Source organism: Anguilla anguilla, chromosome 13 (genome assembly GCF_013347855.1).
Source record: "Anguilla anguilla isolate fAngAng1 chromosome 13, fAngAng1.pri, whole genome shotgun sequence".
NCBI lineage: Eukaryota > Metazoa > Chordata > Actinopteri > Anguilliformes > Anguillidae > Anguilla > Anguilla anguilla.
In genome coordinates this window covers 19798414-19823363 of record NC_049213.1, presented here as the reverse complement: position 1 = coordinate 19823363, position 24950 = coordinate 19798414, and the positions used below count along the sequence as shown (strand labels likewise).

At 41.9% G+C, this 24950-nt stretch overlaps 1 protein-coding gene across 3 annotated transcripts; it reads right to left on the bottom strand.

The window, feature by feature from the left end:
* Positions 1–3414: 3414 nt before the first annotated feature.
* Positions 3415–22986, bottom strand: LOC118211708 (DNA (cytosine-5)-methyltransferase 3B-like). 3 transcript variants are annotated; one of them, XM_035389115.1, is made up of 21 exons: positions 22795–22986; positions 20556–20649; positions 15082–15235; positions 14777–14862; positions 14218–14376; positions 13829–13987; positions 13313–13420; positions 12801–12945; positions 12584–12706; positions 12312–12356; positions 12132–12211; positions 11689–11801; positions 11249–11432; positions 10285–10369; positions 9831–9976; positions 7699–7789; positions 6661–6809; positions 6427–6512; positions 5741–5810; positions 5458–5576; positions 3415–5081 (listed from the first exon to the last, which is right to left on the bottom strand). In XM_035389115.1, the coding sequence occupies exons 2-21, from the start codon at positions 20616–20618 to the stop codon at positions 4940–4942; spliced, it is 2307 nt and encodes a 768-aa protein (XP_035245006.1). In that variant the 5' UTR covers positions 20619–20649; positions 22795–22986; the 3' UTR covers positions 3415–4939. The 3 variants fall into 3 exon arrangements, with proteins under 3 accessions (XP_035245006.1, XP_035245007.1, XP_035245005.1); XM_035389116.1 differs by lacking the exon at positions 22795–22986 and adding an exon at positions 22148–22297; XM_035389114.1 differs by lacking the exons at positions 20556–20649; positions 22795–22986 and adding an exon at positions 16726–16929.
* Positions 22987–24950: the final 1964 nt, after the last annotated feature.

Sequence of the window (24950 nt, the reverse complement as noted above, 5' to 3'; positions counted from 1 at the left end):
AGTACAAGCTAGAATATCTTTCATTTTGACCTGGCTGTTTATTTTCTTTTCAGTACGGATTTTCTGCTGTATGATAATGACAGTAGGATATGTCATTGTAAAAGGGATGGCGCGGTTTTGAACAGTCATGTGGATAGCCTGGAAAAAGCAAAACGATCACATTATAATTTCACTTGCTGAATGGGCAGAATCGGTGCTACTACTAGCTAATGCATTCGATCACCTCCATTCACAGGAGTAGCTAGCCTACTTTATGCTGCCAAGTTATGAATCCCCCAATGAAATACAAGTGAACCTATGCAACCATTATTTATTATCGAGTGTTATAAAGGGTTAGCCTATTTGACACTCCAAAGACTGAAACCACTGTCCGGTAAATTGCTGTCAGTCGTTGGTTTGACATAGGGGCCTAATTAAATTGAACCACGACTGTGGTAGCCTAATACAGAACATTCCCTCTGAATAGGCCTACGCATTGTGGCATAAAATTACTTGTTCTTGGCGATTTGTAGCAAGCATTACAATTATAGAAGTCAATCACATGACTAAGTAAAAAGCCGCTCACATCGTTAAATTGTTGAAACATTGTAGCCTGAAACCCGTCCTATAAAACTATAGGCTGCAGTAAGTTACATTTTTTAAACAACAATCTTCGGGCTACTATAATGAGTGAAAAAAACAACGATCCTCACCAAGGACAATTCAAATGTGGCATGTTGTTCCCACCTTAAGTTATAGTTTTAAAGCAATCTCGTCTTGTAGGCTACAGGTATGGGCATTGCAACTTTTAGACTGTAGTAACCTATTCTTGCATTATTCTTTCAAATCCCTGCTTTGTAACCTTGGTTACGTATTTTATTTAGGCTACAATTATTTTCGCAAGAGGAATGAACCATCGCACTGGTGCTAAGGTGTCCCATCTAGTGTACAACGGCGGCATTGTAGGCTGCTATATTTGATAGGATTCGTAATCGCTCTCTTAGGTTCGAGTGACTGGGAATTCCATCGCGTTCTTACACAGTTCGTGGGTTTTTGGATGCGGAGGCTAATATTGCCTGTCTTTTCAAAACGAAGGCGTTTCCTGAGATAACCTAATCCAAACTAGATGTCTAGTTTTAAACGTCTAAAGCCCACTGAAGCATACCTAGCCTACAAATTAATTTATGATAGCCTATAGCAGAAGACCACACTGAAGTTTAAAACGAATGAATCATGGACTCATTGAGAGTATTTATTTATTTATTTTAAATTCCGTCTTCCCCCCCCCCCCCCCCCCCCCCAAAAAAAAAAAAATTCCGAGTCAGTGTTCTAGAACATTGTTTCTCAGCCCTGGTCCTGGGGACCCACTGCCCTGCATGTTTTAGATGTCTCCATGCTCCAACACACCTGCAGGGCAGTGGGTCCCCAGGACCAGGGTTGAGAAACACTGTTCTAGAACTCCATTGCTTTCGATTACCAGTAATCATTGTGATATCAATATTAGAATGTTCAGTTAAGTAGCTACATTATAATGCTGGTATATGGACTACAGTATGAGTTGTAAAGACAGCTGTGGGAATTCGGAATTTCAGCAAGTGCTCGTCTTGCTGTCCATATGAATATACTGATTTGTGAGTAGCCTACTATTAGTGCAACAATTGGCACCCATGCAAATTTCGCACGAAAGCAAAACTGCCAGTATACGTCCAGCCTATTTGTGGTTATAGCCTAGCCTATAGGCTATACATGTTTCCATAAGCCCGTTGTCTATTTAGCCTAACTACAGTTTATTTATTTTTTTCTAATTATGAGGACAAGGGGCACCATCAAACCTCGGAGTCTTGCAGCCTCCAGCTTGGTACAGCTATAACCTATATAAGTGTAGTCCCGATTCAGACATCACGACGGCAGACGTATTGCAGCATGAACCATGCTAGTGTTTTTAAATATCTCCAGCACCTAATGCAATAGTAGGCTAAGCGTACGACTTAAAAAAAGAAACATTATACATTTTGCTTTTTATCCGGCTTAGGTGATCGTGAGGCACAATGGAGCCTAACCAGCGCGGTATCAGTATAAAGGGGGTGCCAAAATGGCCGTGCGCATTCGTTCATGAAATGGCGGTGCAAACAGGGACACATTTCCCCCCAAAATTAAGTGCGCTTCAAACGATATTTCCACAAACTAAAGGAGCATGGGTGACCACATCGGTATGGGTGACAGTAGCCTAGTATATTCACGACCTTCAGACGCTTCTAAGAAAATAAATAATAATACATTTTAAAAATATCACATTTATGGTCTAAAATCGCTATTTAGCCTATATACAGTGAGACCGGAGTCAGATGTGTCATGGATCGATTGTTCCCCGCTGTTTTCACCAAATAAAAAACAACCTTAAAAGCTGTATATCATTTAGGTTGTGCATCTTTTGTAACATCCCCTTATGAGTCAACACACGAGCGCCAAAACACATGAGTATCTCTTTGGGAAAACACCCGAATTTATGAGGGTTCCCCACCGCCACGTTGTCGCTATTTTTGGACTAGCATCCTATGTTTCGCTGTGAATTTATTGTAACGTACCTTATTTTAAACTGTAATCTGTGGACTGTCAGTAGCCTAGAATATGATCTTGACTGTCAAAGTTATCTAAGCACAAGATAAAATGTTAAAATAAAAAAGAGCTGGGTAGATGGGGTCAGTTGTGTCGAGCTGACCTGATTATTAAAAGTAGCCTAATGCATGTTTTCGCAGCGTTGTCACTAAACATATAGGCTACGTTAGTTTTAAACTAACAAATTATGTTCTTGCACAACTGCAACAGAGCCAACCGTTCAATAGACTATTAGCCGACTAATGCAATGTCTGACATTAAATTCCTTGAAATGTTCGTGATTGGTGCTGGCTAACCTTTTTTAAGCCCATAGGTCTGTTGAAATAAGAAATATTTAATAAATATATTGATGTGTAGCAAATTATTTTATTTATAAAAATTAGTCGTTAGGATTTGTAATCAATGGTTTTTACCGATAGAAGTCAAAGAATACATGTGTGAACGTGTACAGTGATTTTAAAATGGTAATAAATGACTTGTCTTCATTTTAAGGTAAGGGACACGATTGACCCACATATGGGCACAACCGACCCCAAGGAGGGGTCAGTTGTTCGTTTGAGCTCATTCTGTATTAAGTCTAAATGTGCCTTTCACGTTAGCGATTGAAATAAATGAACATCACCAAAACTTAATAGACAATATCTAGGAGTTAGTTCGAAAACAATGTTGTTGAACAAGCTGTCTCAATCACGCAAAAGAAGAAATGTGGCACAACCACACCGGTTTCCCATATAGCAGCCTTTAGGCTGATTTAAGTAGACACGTAAGTAGGCTATCATATTTGACTTGAATGAATAAATAATATAGTCATAAGCTGAATGGGATTGTATCAAAACAGGTTTATTGGTTGACATTGGAGGTTGTCAGTACACAGCTGCATGAAATCATGTCAGTATCATTCTGTTGCTTCTCTTCCATAAAGTGGGCAGGCAAAGAACCATCATTACAACAGCATAAAAAATAACCTTTCCTTCCATGGTGAGTTTCACTTGCACTTAAACAGCAAAGACTGGTTAAAAAATTTTAATAAAAAGAAATCTACTAGTCAAAAATGCACATAAAATCAGTATTCTATACTGGTATATTAGTGTATAAAATCAGGATTATAAGAAAACACTAAAATGAGAAATTAGTTTTATTGCTGAAGAGATCTTTACAAAGAGATTGTATCATTAAAAAGTTAAAAAATATATATTTGAACTGAAATGCGTACTTTGTGTAAAAAAAACTCAAGTGTTTTTTTATTTGGAAGTCTGAAATACTTGCCTGCATGTTTTAAAGTATCCATGTTATAAATATGGAACACCTTCAATGTTGTACAGTACACAGGAAAAAAAACTGAGGTATAGTGTGTGAGATAGATAAGTAACATGTTTAGTGCTGCTTCCTTTGGGGTTTTGCTTATGGCCACCAAGCTGAAGACAGCGCATTCCAGAGCACCACCTATATTTTACAAGTGTAAACAGTAATGGAATACAGTACTTCTTCACTAACACAGGTTATAGGAAATTGTAAAAACTAAATCAGAACATGTTAAAAGCAAGAAACAAAGCTCAGAATTTCTTGAATGACCCTATATTGTTGAGTAGGATATTAAAATATTAAAATCGAAACATGAGACTGACCCACCAAGGATCTTCCCCTTACGCTCTTCACCTTTGTCCTTATACTGTTCATGAATAAACATATCAAGTGCTGACTGAACAGTTCAATGACATCTTACATTATGGAGTGAACTTGTGATACTTGAAAGACACACTTACATACACTTTAAAAAAATATGCTATGATAAAAAGCCAATAATCGCAATCTCTTCATAATTTTTAACACTTTTGGAAATTCTTTGAATTTTTATAAAATGTATTTATCTAAGTATCTTATCTTGGCACTTGCAAAAGGCAAGGAGAATGCCGTGTATTGCAGAAAATATGCACATATGAATAAAACAAAAAGCAAACCAAGGCATGAAAAATATGGCCAATAGCTTCGCCAGTGTTGGGATTCATCACTGCCAGAGATTTACGTTGTAAATGGTCCTGTTAAGAACTGAACATAAGGGTGTTTAAAAAAAGAGGAAAGGTGAGAGCTATGATCTCCATTTTCTTACTGGGATGAAGGGTCCCTGTAGGGCCTCAGTTGACCAAGCAGCCTGCGGCCCCTGGATTGAGCTAAACAACATTACAGCTGAGGGGCTGAGGGCGCCCCCTGGTGGATATGCAGGGTGAGCAGGCTGCTGGTTGTGGGAGGGATCTCTAGTGAAAGGTGGAGGGTGGGAGGGGATGAGGGTAGGGGGTAGTGGGAAAGTATTAGAGTGGAGGGTCATAGCAGAGACTGATTGGGGTGGCTATTCACAGGCAAAGTAGTCCTTGAGGGGGGCAAACAAGTGGCGGATGACGGGCACGCTCCAGGAACGACCCAAAAGTTTCTGACGGGCACCGCGACCCATGTTGGACACATCTGTGTAATGCACTGGGAATCCGAAAATCCTAGTGCGGGCAAGAATTACAAATCACAATGAGATAAATCACAAATTAAACTTGCTAAAAAGCTGTGCCTTAACACTGGATAATACTGTCTGACATAACAGTTATTAGGAAGGGAAAACACATTTTCCCTAAACTTTAGTATTTCTTGAATGCTACAAAAGCTAAGTCAGCTAAAGTCAGGATAAAATGCAAATGGGCATAGTGTGACGCACCAGAGTTCTGGGGATTAAGGTTATATCTTTTTCTATTTTAATTAAAGATGTCAAATGACAACTGAGCAGACAAGCTCCCTAATCCAGCGACTGGAACCCATTCTCACTGTGACCTTTGAACCTTCACACTTAGGCAACTGTAGGACAGAGGTCAGGGATCTCACCTTTCCATCTCCGTGCACCACAAAATGTCCTCCTTGCTATTCATGATGACGGGGAAGTGCTGGTCTTTGCCCTGCTTTATGGAGTTGGAGCGTGTGGTGATGGTCCTCACCTTTTCAAACTGCAGGGACGCACACACACAGGCAGAAAGGGACAGATTAAAAGAAGACATACACATACAAATATGCACAGACAGATAGACACACACTCACTCAAAGAAAGGATACTTACATAAAGGGAGATGTGCATTCACACACACACACACACACACACACACACACTCACCTTGGCCACGCGGCCGTGCTCCAGGCAGTCTTGCAGCTGGAGCTTATCAGTTCCAGAAGGACACAATGGCCTGGAGGAAGGGAGAGAGGGAGAAAGGGGGAGAGGGAAGGAGAGAGGGAGATGGAAAGAACATTTGCTGCTTTTTACAAATTTTACAAGTCTAGTATTTACACAGTAGATAAAGGCAGCAGGGGTGGGGGGAAGTAGGATGGGGCAGGGGGGGATAAGGGGTAAAGCAAGAGGTGTAGGGGCCAGGGGATTCAAATAGTGCAGGCTATATTCAATACACGTGCCTAATATAAATAGTGCTGATTTGTTCAATTTTAGATTTTGATGAGGAAAAACATCCACACTAATAAACAAAATTTTCATGAAAACAAACAAACGAAGCAAGAAACCCGCATTTGGACTTAAAAACATGCTAGAACACACGGTCGTTTGTCTTACCATAACGACCTGCCCTTGGTTATTTGGGTCATTTAAGTCATCAAACATAAAAATCCCTAAATTAAAGTCTGATGAAAGAGTTGTTGAAGAACAGTAACATATCTGCACGTGAAGGGAGGCAGTAACATTCCCCCCCTAAGCCCCACTCCTCCATTTTTGCTCTTAGCACCTATGCTATTATTTTGAGCTGCGTGACTTTCGGGCGTTTAGATGCGTCCACAGTACAGTGCTCTCCCCACCTGTTCATGCCTGGCAGGTTCCCCCAGAAGTACCGGGCTCGGTGGGCGGCTGACACTTCAATGGCATCGATCATCACAGGGTTGCACTGTGCAGCACACACACATCCACAATTGACACAATGCAATGACTATAGACATGACACACAGTGCTGTACAGAGATTAAGCATTTCACGTGTGTGTGTGTGTGTGTGTGTGTGTGTGTGTGCGCGCATGCATGCGCTTGTGTTTCTGACCTCCAGGAAGCGGGAGATGTCTCTCTTGTCGCTGACCCCCATGGCAACCACATTCTCAAAAAGCCAGAAGAAAGGACGGCCCTCTCCCTCCCTGGGCTTGCTGGCATTCAGGAGCCGGTAGAACTCAAAGAACAGCCGACCGGTGCCCTCTAGAGGGCAGGAGACACACGGCACGCACAGAGAGACAGGTTTCTGTTACTGTGCTCCTGCATTAAACGTTAGGTCAGCTTGCTTCCATGCTTTACTCAAACAGCTGGGTACCTACTGGAGCAATTCAGAACAATTATCCCGCAGAATAGCAAGCTCTTATACTGGACTCAAACCCAAAAGGGTCTGGCGATATGCACCCAGTCCTTTTAACTGCCCCATCCTACCTCTGCTGATACGTAAGGGAGCAGTTTGAACCAGCAAATATTTTCTGGGGGTTCAGCGAGTTTGTCTGCGATGAATCACTGTATCACATTTCAGAAGAAATAATCTTGTAAGCAGGAATATTAAGCCTGGTTTAAGCTTTGTGGCACGACCCTTTCGACAAGTGTTGCACAACAACAATGAGAGTGTGGCATGACGCTTTGCTTTTATACTTCGGCGAAGGCCTGCAGGGAAGGTTCTACTGTCTCCATGGTTACGAGACATCAAACTGCTGGTGTTTACATTTGTAAAAACATGACAGCGCTGGTGAAATTACTGAGAAATAGGGGAGGAAGGAATTTTAAATATACTTTTGTTAAAAAAGTGACGTGAACGGAAAAAATAAGGTGGTCAATGGTCACATAAACCAAATGAGGGGAAAACAAGGCAAACATGTTATAGCCTAGTTAAACAGATGCGTTACATGCTAGATGAAGACATGTATTTAAACTATTTTAGGATGCCGCATCCTTCCCTTCAGTTTATCCCCTTATCCCCCCCATGTTTATGAACACTAGTCAAACCCAAAATAATGAAGTGGAGCTAAAAACACAGCCTATCCATGACAATGGATTTCGGTGTTCCATCTGGCTGTCAAATCAACTTTCTGGAAGTGGCTCTCCTTACCAAACAGGCCCTTCCTGGCGGGATTGACGATGGAGAGGTCATTGCATGGACTCCCGCCAATCACCAGGTCAAATGGGCCCCAGTCTGCGATCTGCATGACAAAACAGCACCACACAGTGTCGGTTTGAGAGTACTGCAGGTGTGTGCTCTAAACTCAGAACAGCTGCACCGAGGCAGGAGTGCAAGTGAAAGCACTGGGAAGTTCCAACTTTCTCAGGTTACCATGGTAACATACTTAAACACTTAACCCCTGTGAGCCCCACAAAAACACACTGTTGCCTCATCCTTGCTGTTGTTTGGTGGTGCAAAGTACTACCCTGCTAAGATAAGTGTAACACTGTATCTTTTATTAAAGTTTAAAAAGAATAAAGGTTTCAGTGCATTACGGTTGTATGTAGTGCACAACCAAGCAATAAAAACAGCATAAGCCATGTCCTTCATTTGGTGTTATAGTTTGCTATAAAATAAAAAAATACTTTAATAAAAGGCTTTTCTTTTGTTTTTTTCAGATCTCCTCTCCTAACAGGAGGGTAGATTTTTTAAATCAAATTTTATATGCATATGTGTGGGTGTTATCAGAACATCTGAACTTTAAGGGGGTGGAGAATAACTTCTTTCTGGCTTTCTCATAAGGGAACTCTTAAACTCTATGACCTTCAATGTAGATCTTGCAAAATAGAGATCTACATTAAAGATTAATATCTTTTTGGTGACAATAACAAGTAAAAATTTGCAATTGATTGGTAAATGTTCTTCTTAAAATGATTACAATAGACATATAAATTTCAGAAAGCCAGGTTTCCAATTACATTCATTTGAATCAAATCGAAACCAAATTTTAATCATCAAATTAAAAAAAAAAAATTCCATAACATCAAAATATCATACTGTAATGTCCAAATGTACAAAATTATATGCACATAAAATAGTGAATATTCCTATCATTCAAAATAGATCTTGAAATAATAAGTCGCATCATTTTAGCCGATGTTAAGGTATGGAAAAGTGACTTCACATAAAAATTCTAGCCACTAGATTGAAAAAAATATTTTAAGATGGGGGATTATGGTATTGATGAAAAGCATGTTTACTTCAACTATAGTGATTACGCTCAGAGCTTTCAAAGTATTCTAAAGGCAAAATAAGAAGTTTCAGAAGTCAGCCTGCTACAGAGGTTGCATTAACGCAGAATACTACAAGCAGAATTTTTTTTTTTTTTTAAAGAAGCTGAAAAAGCAATAACTCTTGTTACAATAGAGCTGTGTCCTGTAGCTAGCTAGCCACTTTACTCCTGTTGTTACCTTTTATCAACATTTTACCTTTCACCCTGTTGTCAGCAAATCCTGCCCAAAAGCATGGCTCTTCTATTTGATTGGAAATCATCATCCACACCAGTCCATTGCAGAAAGTTCCATATTGTCATGACTCATACAGTACACAACTCTTTAACTTCTGCCACAGAAAATGATCTAACATTTCAAGCAACCTTAGCATGCAGCCAGAGGTTTGTTTGTATTTCTCCTATTGCTTACAACTCGTGATCTTGTTACAAGAACAATTCATTTTCTTTTCTGTCAAAATGATGGATGGCTTTTATATTTTTCTGTCAAAGCATCTGAAAGTTTGCAAATGATGGGTAATTGTACACCCTGCACAGCTATATGATTGAGCTCCCATTCTGAATGTATATGACATTCTCATGGAAAACGGAAAAGGCTGTAAGGTGAGACCAAAAAGTAAAGTTTAAGAATAATATCATCAAAATGGCATAAGTTCCATTACATTTTAGTTCAAAACTTGTGCTGTGTTGTTCGACCAAATGACCAGCTGAGGAGAGGGCGCTCAGGTCAGGGTTCGGGCAGGTGCCCCATCCCAATTCTTCTACTCTATGTAGGGAGGTGTGGGGTGGATTTCGGAAGTCAAAAGACACAATGGGGCCTCCTTTGTGAAGGAGCTGAAGGGGCGAATTGGGGGAATGGGGGAGGGGAATTTGAGTTTAGAACAGCATAAATTAACCGAACCTCTGGAAGGAATAGGAGAAGGTGTCTCGTGTTCTTAGCAGCTGAAAGCATTAACCTTAATGGAGCCACAACGCCTCTCCATTGGTCGAGAGGTCGGAGTTCTGAACTTACATCCTTCCTCGTGATGTTTCGCACGTCGTGCACATACTTGATCCTCCCCTCGTGCCGCACCACTCCTACAGAGATGGAGTCCTCACACACCTCAGAAGCGATGTACACCTCCACCCGAAAACCTAGATCCTTCAGTACCAGGTAGCCTGAAAGAGAGAGAGAGAGAGATTAATTTGATTAGTACTAAATGTACTTAAGAAAGCATTAATTCTTAAAAGGCAGTCCACCAACTTGGACAAAAGCATGATGGTGATATGTGCTGAAGTGTTATATTATTTACTCGTATTTTAATCATTATTTAAACGCCCCTAAAATAATAGTAAATGAAGGGTATATATGAGTATTTTTAATCTTGGTGATATCATTGTTACTGGTGGTTTTCATTTGATGTAAATTTTCATGTAATGTAAATGATTGCTTTGGCAATACTATGCCAATGTGTGGTCTTGCTCACCAGTGGCAATGCCATCAAACAGGGACAGGACTCTGATTGGCCGTCTCTGCTCAGCGGGGACAGCAGGGTAGATCTTCGCACTCTCCTGGAGTAATGAGAAGCACAACATACCAATTACAGCACACACACTCACACGCAAAAAAAGAGGTAGAGCACATACCTGACCTACGTCTGGTTGTAGACACAACGTCCTGCAGTGACAGTGTAGAACAATGTCATGTTGAGCAGTGTAGTGCTGTTGTAGATGTGGTGTAGCGCTGTTGTAGATGCAGTGTAGTGCTGTGTTGTACATGCAGTGTAGCGCTGTTGTAGATGTGGTGTAGCACTGTGTTGTAGATGCAGTGTAGCGCTGTTGTAGATGCAGTGTAGCGCTGTGTTGTAGATGCAGTGTAGCGCTGTTGTAGATGCAGTGTAGCGCTGTTGTAGATGCGGTGTAGCACTGTGTTGTAGATGCAGCTTGCGCTGTTGTAGATGCAGTGTAGCGCTGTTGTAGATCCGGTGTAGCGCTGTTGTAGATGCAGTGTAGTGCTGTTGTAGATGCAGTGTAGTGCTGTTGAAGATGCAGTGTAGCGCTGTTGTAGATGTGGTGTAGCGCTGTTGTAGATGAGGTGTAGTGCTGTGTTGTAGATGCAGTGTAGCGCTGTGTTGTAGATGCAGTGTAGCGCTGTTGTAGATGAGGTGTAGTGCTGTGTTGTAGATGCAGTGTAGCGCTGTTGTAGATGCAGTGTAGTGCTGTTGTAGATGCAGTGTAGCGCTGTGTGGTACATGCAGTGTAGCGCTGTTGTAGATGTGGTGTAGCGCTGTTGTAGATGCAGTGTAGCGCTGTTGTAGATGCAGTGTAGTGCTGTTGTAGATACGGTGTAGTGCTGTTGTAGATGCGGTGTAGCGCTGTGTTGTAGATGCGGTGTAGCGCTGTTGTAGATGCAGTGTAGCGCTGTGTTGTGGTGCTGCGGGTGAAACTCACAAACTCTTGGCCGTTGTCGCTGATGAAGAACTCCTGCAGCTTGAGGGTCCAGTCGTGACGGCGGGCGAGCGCACCATAGCGCTGTGGAGGCTGACACATGTAACAGCGCCAGGGATCCAGCGCCCTGGCCTGTTCTGAGCAGCCCAAGCCCACCAGCACATCCAGGCAATCCACACAGAAACACCTGCACACAGAGAGAGGTAAGTCTGTGTGTGTGAGTGTGTGTGCGTGTGCGTGTCTCTGTGTGTGTGGGTGTGTGTGACACATTACAGACATTACACACATGCAACAACCCACACATTTTCCACAACATTGTCCTTGTGCTACAGCGCACATCTAATGGCTGTACAATTAAACATCCCAAACCTTCTAAGCAAATACCCCCCCCCCCCCCAAACCCCTTGCTCTCCACTAGCAGGAAGTGCCCCTGCCCCCCTCACCTGCAGCAGTTGGCGTTCCCGCAGAGCAGCACTTCTCTCCCCCCACAGCACACAGTGCAGTAGGACTGGTACCCGTCATCGTCATACATGTAGGAGGTCTCCAAATACACATCCTAGGACAGTCACACAGCGAGATCTCTAAACACACATCCTGGGAAAGAGATCTGTAAATACACATCCTAGGACAGTCACACAGCGAGATCTCTAAACACACATCCTGGGAAAAGGATCTGTAAATACACATCCTAGGACAGTCACACAGCGAGATCTCTAAACACACATCCTGGGAAAGAGATCTGTAAATACACCTCCTAGGACAGTCACACAGAGAGGTCTCCTAAACACAAGTCCTAGGACAGTGACATTCACAGGATGTCCTATGGGACTTGGAATATAAGATGCCTGTATTCCCCAAAAAAGAAGCTCCAAAGTGTCTCTCCTACCTTACAGGCCTGGCACAGTCCCCCCTCAAACAGGGGGTGAAAGGTCTCCACCGGGGTCCTGCCACAGGACAGACAAAACTCTGCAGGAATCAAAAGAGAGTGAGAACAGGCATGAGAGAGGCAGCTAAAGCACAAACACCCACAATCTGAATGAATAAAGAAACTTCCAGCATTCTTTACCTTCTATAGATCTGTCACCCTTCAAAACTTCACGAACCATTTGTTCTGAAACAATATAGATCAATAAAAACAATTAATTAACTTATTACTGTTGAAGGCAAGAAGTTAATACCTACAACAGAAATAAAAATCATTTATCAAAATGATTTATCATCCGTGTCATAATAGAAAAATTATACCTTTTATTACATAAATAAGCTATACAATACTCAGTGCATTCTTCAGCAAAGAACAAACATGAGTGACGTTATGCGTTAAGTGTGACTTCTGACCTCTGCTGCAGACTTCCTCACTTCCTGCCTTGGCCACGCCCAGGCTGGGCTTTTGCCTCTTGGGAGGAGGGAAATACTCAGACAGACCAGCACCCAGAACCTGAGAACCCAGGGAACCATTCTCTGCAAAAGAGCAAAGAAGAAAACAAAGGGAAAATAGGGGACAAATCCACATCCAGCATTGAGAGAGAAGGATTGTGGGTAATGGAGTACAAACCTGTGTTGTGGGTGGTGGGTTTGACTCCCTCTGGGCCTTTGGGCAGGAACCCGCTTTGAGCCCACTCCAGCATGGGCTTCACCTGCTCCTCCGGGCTGTCCTGCTCCCCTGCTGGAAACACCTGGCCTGCCCGTCTGCCTGCCATCTTACATGGACAAATGGACATAGGTACATACAGACATCAGTACAAACAGACTGACAGAAAACTGATAGACAGACACATGGTAAAAGACAGACACGCAGACAGATACAGACACAGGAAGAAATACAGAAAGGATTAAGCCAGCAGACGCACAATCAGGTGGAAGCAGGGTCTTTACCAGACGCAACCACAGAAACAAAACACGCATAAGAACACACAGACACATACACATACACAGACGCTCACAAAGATTAGAACGCACGCAAACAGAAATAACAACATTCTCACATAAATAAGAACACGTGCACACAGCAAAGTAGTCCTTTGCACCACCACCCTCCTTGCCCAGACAGGCTGAAGGCCTGCTCACCTCCAGGGCCTGGAACACTGCTCTGCGGTAAGATGCCAGTCTGGTGTAGGAGGCCTGGCTGAAGTACTTGGGGAATGCAGTGATGCAGTACAGCTTATCAGCAGAGACCTAGAGATCATTATTATTATTTTATTTATCTGCTCTCAACAAGCATTTTTATAAACATTTTGCTGTCATTAGAGATGTGATAGTATTATTCTTACTGTTTGTTACAGTTATTATCGCAGTTATATATGGTATTTACTGACTGGTCATCTGTGTTAATGTTGATGACTGCTTTGGCAATATTTACAGATGCATTTCCTGCCAATAAAGCAATTCAGGTTGGAGTTTTAATTTAAGACAGGAAGAGAGAGCAAGAGAGAGACAGACAGAGTGAGAGTGAGAGGGAGGGAGAGAGAGAGAGACAGAGAGAGAGTGAGAGAGATGACCTTTTACACCATTCCTGTTTTCACAGGCTTACAGGCATGCATAATGCACAGCTGTAATGGGTGCCCCCTGTGACCCCTCTCTCACCTCTGAGAACTTGCCGTCTCCAAACCACTGCAGCCAGCGCATGCCGGGCGTGGCCTGCCTCTTGCCGGTGACGCGCCAGGTCACTACTATGCCTGGCCACCAGGAGAAGCCTTTGATCTTCCCCCACACCAGCTCTCCCACGCCAAAGCCTTTACTGTCCTGCAGGGGGCGCAGGTGAGGTCACAGACAGCCAGTCACTACCAGCCATCAATCAATCAAACCTAGCCAATCACAGCGAACCAATCACACCTAGCCAGTGATAGCTCAGTACAGTGAAGTATGAAGTAGAAGGAGTGCAAAAGTGAGGAGATATACCATCAGATACAAAGAGGACCCAGAGATTATCGATCTACCGAATAATGAAAACAACTCTGATCACATTCTCTTGCCTTGTACTCCGGCTGGCTAGCAGTCTCTGTGGGGGAGGAGGAAGAGCAGGAGGATGAAGAGTCAAGACTATGGGGGGAGTCAAGGCTGGGAATGGAGTCCTTTGAGTCCTGCTCCAGCAGCTCCACAGAGGGAGGGGAGGGGCTAATCCTGGCATGATTCTGTGGAGGAAGCACCAAATCAGCATCACATGCTCTGAGTCAATTATAGAGAGCGAGTGAGAGAGTTAGTTAGAGAGAGAGTTAGTGTGACAGTGAGTACCTGACTAGGTAATGTATGTCTCTGTAGGTAACTGTGTACCTGGCTGTCGGTAATCTTATACCTGACTGTAGGTAATTTTATACCTGACTGTAGGTAATCTTATACCTGACTCTAAGTAATCTTGTACCTGACTCTAGGTAATCTTGTACCTGGCTGTAGATAATCTCATACCTGACTCTAGGTAATTTTGTACCTGGCTGTAGGTAATCCTGTACCTGACTCTAGGTAATTTTGTACCTGACTGTAGGTAATCTCATACCTGACTCTAGATAATCTTGTACTTGGCTGTAGGTAATGTACCTGATTGTAGGAATCCCAGTTCCCCTCCCTCTCTGGGCTTTTCCTGGCTCTCTTCCTTCTGCTGGAACGCCGACTCACACTCATGTCTGAGAGAGAGAGAAAGAGAGAGAGAGAGAGAGAGAGAGAGAGAGATGACCTTTTACATCATTCCTGTTTTCACAGGCTGACAGGCATGTATCATGCATAGCTGTTAAAAGAGATGAGACAGAGTGTTCATGCATGGGTGCGGTCTAAGCCCTTTTAGGGGGCTTGTGTATTACCCATAAGGGTGTGATCTTGGCCGTGTTTGGGACTGGGTGTGTTACCTGTAGGCACGTGGTCCTGACCCTGTTTGGGGCTGGGTGTAGAAGGGGGCTCAGCTGCAGTAAGGGGGCTGTTCCTCTTGGTTCTCTCCAGATGCCCCTCTGACTCTGACAGGCCCAGACCTTCCACTGGCACTGCGTCACTGACCACTACAGCCTGGGACAGGACAAGGACAAGGGCACTCAGCACCATATACACTACACATGCTACAGTATGCACCGCACACAATACAGTATACATTACCCACTACATGCTACATTATACATTATAACTACTCTACACAACATAATAAACTGCACACACTATGCATACTGCATTATACACTACACTAGATGTGCACAACATACATTTAACTATACAACACACACATTACACTATATTATATACTATACACTACATACTACACTATCTTCTCACTCTCCCATAAACAGCAACATATAAGGAAAACAGCTACAAGACCTTTTTTTAAAGAAAGACTAGGAAGCAAAAACAAAATAAGGAAGATATATTAATAGTCGGTGTAATTCGGCTAGTAAACAAGTAAGCACAGAGAGGTGCAGTAAAGCTATGGCCTTATAGCAGGTTATCATGAGGCCCGGGTTCAAATCTCACACACACACACACACGTACACACGCACACGCACACACACCAGTTCAATGGAGGCATTGGACAATAATTAACCTCTTGACTGATCAGTGTAATAAGACGGCCTTGAACAATGTGCAACTCATTCTGGGCAATGCAGCTGTCACCAGGTAATCCCTCTCTCAGAGTAATGCATTCAACGGGGGTGTGCATTTTTCATCTTCACTCCAATGCCCCAGTGGATCATTAGAAAGGCTGAAACCTCATGCACTTCAGTATGAGGATCCTGTGGCAGAACAACGGTGGTTTAATCCAAAAGAGCTGGGTTCTCTGGGGGTGTGAAGGCTAGGGCAGCAACAAGGATCCATTCTGGAATGGGCCCATTTCCAAAATTACCAGTCATCTTCTATCTCCCTCACAGAGAAACACACACCCACACACACACACACACACAACCAAGCAGAAGCCCTCTTGGTTAAAGAGGGAAGTAGGGCCATTAAGAAAAAAACTCAACAGTAAGAGTGAGACAGATTTATGTTTAGCACCTAAAGAGAGCCTTTGGTAATGGGGATACCATATACTGTAGTTTTTAGACTTTAGTTTTAGTTTTCTTTGCTAAATCACCAAAGTACAACATGTGCAATTATGACATTTTCTGGTAGGGTAGAATCTTTCACACAGACCACCAAGTATACCAAGAAAAAAGTTCTCAGGACTCTTTTTACACAATAACTTTCATCTCAAGGTCCCCTAAAATTACAAAATGGTTCACTTCTGACACCTTAATCCTGCACCCACTACACCCCCTGAACTACTGCAATGCACCAATTATATAAGGCAGTAGTACACTGAAGCCTAAATTGTCAAAATTATAATACCACTAGTCTACGGGCCTACAGCATGAAGGACATATAGCTGTTCATTACAATACACATGCTCAATAATTACAATGCTCATGGTAACTGATGAATAAACAAGACAAATTTTACTTTAAGACTACTAAATGTCAAATATATGCAAGGAACACTGAAATATAACCACAAATGGGTGAAACACTGACATGAAAACGTGCAACCTCCGTCTTGGGTTTCAGGCAGAGAGTACTTGTGTTTCTGTGTCTTTGGGTTGGTGGGGGGGTTTCCTGTTTCCTGTCGTTATCTCTGCTGTCACTAGGCCTCCGGCCCCACTTTCGCCTGCACATATAGGAACTAGCAGCTGTGCTAGCTTATGATCACTCGGACACACAGAAGGGTTAGCGACTAAGCTAGCTCACGATCACTCAGACATACAGAAGAGTTAGTGACTATGCTAGCTCACGACAACTCAGACATACAGGAGGGCTAGCAGCTATGCTAGCTCACGATCACTCAGGCATACAGAATGGTAAGTGGCTATGCTAGCTCACGACCACTCAGGCATACAGAATGGTAAGTGGCTATGCTAGGCCAGGATCACTCAGACATACAGGAGGGTTAGCGACTATGCTTGCTCACACGGATCCAGAGAGAAAGAGGACCTAGTGATGATGACCCAGGCCGGGCAGAGAGAGTTTAGAATAGCGAGCAGAAACTCTGACATATAGGCCAAATCAGTCCATTGAGAGAGAATTGAGGTCTGTAAAGACACAGCCAGCAGACAGACCATCTCTCTCCCTGTCTCTCTTACCATGTCTCTTTCGCTTTCTCCTTTATTTTCCCCTCACAGCCTCCCTTATCCTCTCCTTCACCCTCTTTTTTTCCAACCAGTTTTTAAACATTTTTTCTGCACACTGTTTTCTGCTCCCCCAGGGCAAATCTCACACCGTGACCCCTGCCCCCTAAAGACAAAGCCACACACTTAGGTCAAGAGGTCTGAGATCCCAGCCCCTGGCTTTCTCTCCTTTTACGTTCCTACTCAACTTAGGGGAACCTGGAATGTGTGTGTGTGTGTGTGTGTGTGTGTGATTCACTTTGCCTTTCCCCCCTTGAGTGGCCCCTGTTGCAAGCCTTTCTGAGGGTAAGAGAGAGAGAGAGAGAAAGAGACACTAAGTCTTATTGGGGTGGATGTGCTGTTGGTTAAGGATCTGTTAGCATGTCCTTGGCTGCTTATCACTTACATACGTGCACACACACACACACACACGCACATACACACACACACACACCATCTCACCCACGTGTAATGTATAACTTGGCAGGATTTCAGTATCTGTCTTGATTTCCATAAATGAGTCCTTTAAAACAAGTTATGTGCAATATGCGTGACATAGTGAGATTTACCACACTCTTGCAGTCAGAGTTTTGAATGAGCAGTGCTCAACTGAAAGTGAGTCCATCTTTAAAAGCTTTTTGTGATGTGATTAGAGCAAGTGGCCCATTGAACAGCTACAAAAGCCAGCATCCCATCTGGACCCCAGTGACCCCCCCAGGTGACCTCTTCCCACTGCCACTCACAGCTTGCCTGGGGTACATTGCCTGGAGCTTAGTCCAGAAATCACATGTGGGGTCTACACCAACTGAACAGTCCCCTACTCCTTGGAAACAGCTGAGGGAAACGTCTACATACAACACTAACCAAGTACATTTACTCTGAACACCACTCAAAACAAAAACATGCCTTTATACAATACTGACCAATAGGAATGCCTGTTTAAATAAACTACTGCCCAATAGGGAGCAAGTCTATACACAATACTGAGCAATATGAAAGAATGTATATGTATGACTGTATGACACTGACCATGAGGAAAACATGGCAACAAACAAGACTGACCAATAGGGAAGCACACATCCAGAAAAGATTTACCAGTAAGAAAGACGCATTCACATGACATCGCCCAATAGAGAAAGATATCTATGCAAAACAACTGAACAATTGGAAATGACACCCATGCAACAAATTAATCAATAGAAAAAGATGCCTATAAATGACATTACCCAACTAAACTATGGCCATGGAACTACATATGTAATCAATCTTTACCTCATCAGTCAGAAAACTTTGATTCATGTCTGGTTGAATCTGCACCATAGGATGCTAAATTAGCTATGACTGGTCATTTAGCCTCCCATATTATTCACGTAGAGTTACAACCAACATGGCCACAATACACAGTTAGGCTGTACACTTGATCACACTTGCACGCTTGGGCACTTGGTGTATGCTTTCATGTGCTTAGCATAAGTACCCAAGTGTGATCCCATTTCCCAAATAATCAAAAGCGCAGTCTCCTTGATGTGCACTTTATCCAGACTTGCGCTAAGACTGCTCCGGAGTAGTATTTGGCCAAGCACACAGACCCACAATGCACCAAGTTGGTCACATTTATTGTTGACGCCAGTCACAAGGTTGCTGGCTTGTGTGTTTACTGGAGGAAAATGCCGCCAAAGAAATATCAATGTAAGAAAGATGTCAGCAAAGATGCAAATGTTGTATCTTTATATTGTATTCATATGGTAGCATCATAATGGAGTTGTTAATGTGAATATAACTTTAGGTTAATTTGTCTACAGTTAGCAAGCCCACATCAAGCTTTGCTTAGCTATTAATAGTAGTATGACTACAGTAAATTATTTAAAATAGGCACCACAGAACAAAAACAAAAACTGCCCCTAAAATTGTTTTTTAAAAATCCCTGTGCACTTGGGCACTTAATACGTGCTTGCACACTATATGAAAATTTACCTTCCACATCATGGCTGCCGCTGTGAGAAGGTTTGATCACAGCGGCAGCCATGTTGTCTCCATGTGCTCTGCCAGAGAGGAACAGGCACCACTGAGAGACACAATTTGCTCGATTTTCTGCCCATGCCATAGAGCCGACATAGGAACTGGAAGGGGTAGGAGGGGCCAGGGGGTGAAGCTAAGAAAGTAACAGGAAACAGCCTCTACTGTGCATGTTCAGGGCAAAAGAGCTTGCTGCCCATTGAATTCAATGTAGAAAACTAAAGTGATTTACCTACCAAAGAAAACCTCATCAATCAATTATTTCTGATCATAAATTTCACAATGTGTAGCAGTTTGTGAAACAATAGTTATTTTGGTGCAGATGTCTAGGGAACATATTTATTAAAATGTACATATTTTATTACATATTACATATTTTTACAATCTGCTTTTCATATGAAACTCAACATCGGGGAAGTTTTATTTTGCCTTCAAATGTGTGATGTGAAATTTTTTATTATTCAATATATTTTTTGAATAACTGATTAGTATGGTCTATGTTGTCAAGGAAATATTCTGACAAAAATGTAAACGCAGTAAAGCACTTTCACGAATTTCCTTTTTTTTATGTCATTACCCCCCTTATAAACGGTCTTCCTCATGCATATTTATGAAGTATTTTTGAATTATGGTGCTAGATTGTACAACTTTATGAAATTGTTCATAATGTCACATTTTCTTACGCAACTAACAATCACACGGGCAAATTAGCTGACTAGCCTTCCACTTGGCTGTTTAATGCCCATGCACTGCCTGAATATTCATGTAAACATTCTTATGCTAAGATTCCTGGCTGAATACAAGTACAGTAAATTCGCAGATGGACTACAATCTGACTACAACTTCTGGATAGTGATCTCAATTGAATAACATTATAACACGAGTATCTGGTTATTTACACAACCATCTTTGGTTCTGTAGTGGGGCCAGAGGCGGTGATGCACAGTGCCACCTACAGGAGATTGTCTGCCGATGAACAATTACTGGCCCAAAACTCATTTCAGTACATAACTGTAAAACCTGGTCACAGGTTATCCTGAAACAAATAATACATATTATGTAATGGGGCATGGGGTTTATATTTCAAGAGAATAAATCAGCTGTCTTTGTTGACAGTTCATTTTTTGGGGGGGTAGGAGAGAGAGAGAGAGAGGGACTGAGACAAACAGACAGACACAGGCCTACCGTGGCCGTCATCTTGTCACTCTCAGCCATGATGGCGGAGGGGGAGTACTTGTTGTCAGGCATGGTGGCACTCCTCTGTTCTGCTCTCCAGCACCTGCACAAGCAACAGAAACGGATTTCAATCAGAGACCGATGCCACCTCAGTCACCTGATTTCACAAAATTCCAATATACAGTACATTAACTTAAACATGCTTTCAACAACTGAAATTGATCAAGAGATTGTAACCACTGTCCTAGACCTCAGACAGGCATACACATACTTCAACAACCTGTTGCAGGTGTGTAGGTAAGCTAGAAAGAGTGTTGGTGCAATTTGGTTGTGATCTAATATGTTTACTTACAGTACATTAGACATCTTGTGCAGTTTATTATTCATTTTTATGAGTGGGTATGAGTGTGACATGATGTGTGTCTGTTTGTGAGTGTCTCAGTGAGTCTTGTGTGGTGGAGGAGGGCCAGGTGGGGGATGTAGATGTGTTCATATTAGGGAACCTTAAGTAATTGATTGATTGATTTTCTCTTTCACTGTCCTTGATATCAACTTGGATTTTATTCAGAGGTAACATAAAACGAGGTATCCAATGTCAGGAAGTAGGCAAGCAATTCCCTTTTTCTTTCTGATAATGTATGTATAATAAGTCTGTGCTAAGTCACCCCCATTGCTTCTCAAAAAAGAACAGAAAATAATTTGAATCAGTTGACGTTTTTGTGCAGCTTTTTTCAAGCGCATATGTAGGAGTTTACAGATTAACTCTGCCCATTTATTAACACAGAAAAAAGTTTTTTAAATCCTGCATCCCTCTTCCCCGACATACATTTAAAATATTATAGAATCATAGAGAATTTTAACGCACCCTGCACAAATGAGACAGCACAGTCTTTGTTGGAAATATATTTTCTGTCTGCAATTTAATTGCACGAGGAGGACAAACGTGTTAAAGTGCAAAGTTTAAATGTGAAAGTTAAAATGTTACGTCAAACTCCTCTGAACGAACTTACACTTACATATGTTTGCCAACGCGCGCTCGTACCCCAATTTATAAAACACAAATACGTTTTTCTTTACTCAAACACTGTAAAATACAAGACACCTCTCAGTCTCGCACGTTTCACCAAATCCAGCGCTGGCGGTAGCCTAGTAACCTAAAGCTCAGTGAAACTGAAATAAGCGTATGGTCTCTGGATGAATAAATGAGTTAAGATATGAAACTACGAAACAACCACAGTAGTGCACTACAGAGCGACCGGACAACAATAATAATAATAATAATACAGTTGAACAATAATGAAGAAACACAATTATGAGTTTTGTCACCAATTCAGCAGCTCGTTCGCACCACGTTTACAAGTATAGCCTATACAGAACGTGCACCAAGTTCAAATATAATGCAGCTCCTCTTAATATCCCGTTATAGGCCTATGACCTATGAAATTGATGACAGCAAAGCAAACGTGGTCCGTAATGTAATAACACGCACACAAACACAAACAGGTGTTAGCCTCATGCAAAACGGGTCAACACTGCACTAGCAGGTCAATAGAAAAAAAGAGGTTTTGAAACAGCAGGACGTAACGCAAAATACAACTTACTTTTAGACTTGAAATTCGAACGTTATGGCCACTTTCGTCACAAAGGCGTTAATCAAAGTCAGTCAGTCAGTTTACTATGTTTCTTTTCTTCCTTTCTGCAGCCCACGAATTTGAATGAGTCGCAAGCCAAGATACAATGCAAAGTTACATAAACTATACAGTCACTGTAACAGTGCGCCCGCACGAGCCTGCACACTGAATGAATAAACAGGATAACGGCCCAGCACACATTCGATATAACATTACCGGAATCAATCGATACATTTGAAAACGTAGCAGAATTCACTGTATTAAAATATTATTTCAATAGGCATATCGTATTTCAGATACACTTTCTGTTGACGATGAAAGCAAATACATTATTTTCAGTAAGAGCGCAAACTACATTAGGCTACTTGTATGTATTTGAATGAGGGCAAAATGGTAAAATAAATAAATAAATAAATAAATAAATAAATAAAAAAGTTAAAATCATATAGCTATATGAATCCTTATGTTTACGAATGTACTATACTTTTAAATAAATTACGATAAATGCACTGACATAAGGAAGATATGACTTCTGCTCCGTCGCATTCTGCAAGCTAGAAAACCAGATTTAGGAGGAAAAATATGCCTATCAGGAGTGAAAGAGCAACGAGATTTACCTGTTGCTGCAACCGAAAAGAAAGAAAAAAATGCAGCGAAAGATAGATTGATTCCTCGCACCGTGTGAGATTTATGTGGAAGCCAATGTAGTTGGTTTCCTTGTGCACGAACTGATCGTGTGCCTTACAGTCTCGAGGCGTAATATCTAAAATGTTCTCTTTTTCGGTCACAATATTCAGGCGTGACTTTTCCCGGGTCACGAATCGTACAGTCCATGAATGAAACTACATTTACCCTCTGTCTCAACGTTTAACCCTTACGTTACCGCGTCTCTCTCCGTGACACGGACTGTATGCGGTGCTCTTGTCGGCTACTTCTACAGATCAGTTGTGTAATAGTTTATTGTACAAACTGCATAAAGTGTTACTGTATTTCTATAATACTTTTATAAGCCCGTTCATTTTGTGGTAGCTAGAAGTATACAGCTGTGGTACTGTAGCTGTGAAGAAGAAACAAAGGTACACATTCCCCCCTCTGGGTGATATAGGGGCTAATTTTGCACCACCCTTTAAAGGCTGGCAGCCATAGTCAGCACAGGCAAGGCAAAACTTCGATGCCTGACAACGAGTCACATTTAAACTGCACATGCCAGCCAACCGCGTTCAACCTCGAGTTGACACTCCTGGTGCTGGAGAACCACTGGTTGTCTTCACCCCAAAATCAGCTATAAATATAGATCCAAGAAATCAGGGGAGGCGAGTTAACAGTGTAATCTACTCCTGTGAAGACGTATTTATTTATTGAGTAATAAAAAAAAAAATTAAAAAAAAAAAAACTAGGACACCCTGAGGCTCCCCAGGACCATGGATTGGGGAGCCCAGCAGACCCGCAGCTCTCCAAACTGGAATTGGGGACCCCCCTGCAGCTTTCCAAACCAGAATTGGGGACCCCAGCAGGTCCTACAGCTTTCAGCCCACAGCAGACACCTGTACAAAACAGCTGTTTTATTTTATTTTTTAACGCAAGTGCATTCGACTCACACTTTATCAAATGTAACTTATAACTTAATGTGTGATTGAAAGAATGTTGCTTCTAAATTTAATGTAGGACCTTGTCTTTTTTTCAGACGCGACAATGTCTGTGATTTCGATATGTCATGCATCTGTATCGCTATCTTGCATTTAAAAAGCAGCATGCTTGAATTCTAATTAAATGACGAAACTGCTTCAACCAATGCGATGTCTACGAGTTTCTGAAGTACTACTACCGGAAGGAAGCACCAAGAGGAGGTGTTAGAAATGTATCGGTCGCGTTTGGAAGAATATAAATAAATGTAGCATTTCAGGAGCAGTTGTACTGAGACACGATGATTCTACTCTGCATAAAGGAAGCGAGTTGGTATCCTAATCGATCACGAATAAGCACGTTGGCTTCTTTACCTTTGCCAGTTATAGATTCAGCTATAGAAGTCAGCTGTGCTTTAATACGTCCATCCAGGTAAAAGTGCTGACTAGATATCCCTCCTGGTAGCGACATTAAGCCATTAATTTATAACACATTAAACTTTCCATATTATAATTTTCAGTAAAATATGTAATGTAATAAAATATGTAATTAGTAGTCTACTGCATGTATTCCTGTCTACTGCAATTATGCGCCATGTGAAAATGTCGCGCGTCTCGCGAAGTTAATTGTACTTTAGTAATTTACAAAATATTAATTGAACCACTTAAATCAGAGTAGCACTAATTCAAAACATACATTCCTTTTAATACACAATAATATGTCCGTGTATATTTTGATTTTATATACAATTTAGAGAGAAAAATCTTACTTTTTTATTTGTAGTTGTATGTTGTGGGTACAGCACTCATTAACAGGTATATATAACATATTAACAGATACGTTAGCATCTTGGTTGGACAAATTCCAGATAATAAAACGTTTTCACATCATTGAAATAATTTTAAAAATTGTCATTATAGACCACGCCACATCTCTCTCTCTCTCTCTCTCTCTCTCTCTCTCACACACACACACACACACATTCTCACACTCTTACACAGTTCTCTCTCTCTCTCTCTCTCTCTCTCACACACACACACACACACACACATTCTCACACTCTGACACAGTTCTCTCTCTCTCTCTCTCTCACACACACACACACGCACACACGCACACACACAAACACATTCTAGCACTCACCGGCCCC

Coding starts and splice junctions, on each gene's coding strand:
- LOC118211708 (XM_035389114.1), bottom strand. CDS start 16,866: ATGTGCAGGCGAAAGTGGGGCCGGAGGCCTAGTGACAGCAGAGATAAC. Junction 13,988..14,217: donor CTAGCCAGCCGGAGTACAAG/GCAAGAGAATGT, acceptor CGCCCCCTGCAG/GACAGTAAAGGCTTTGGCGT. Junction 9,977..10,284: donor GTTTGATGGCATTGCCACTG/GTGAGCAAGACC, acceptor TCTCTCTTTCAG/GCTACCTGGTACTGAAGGAT.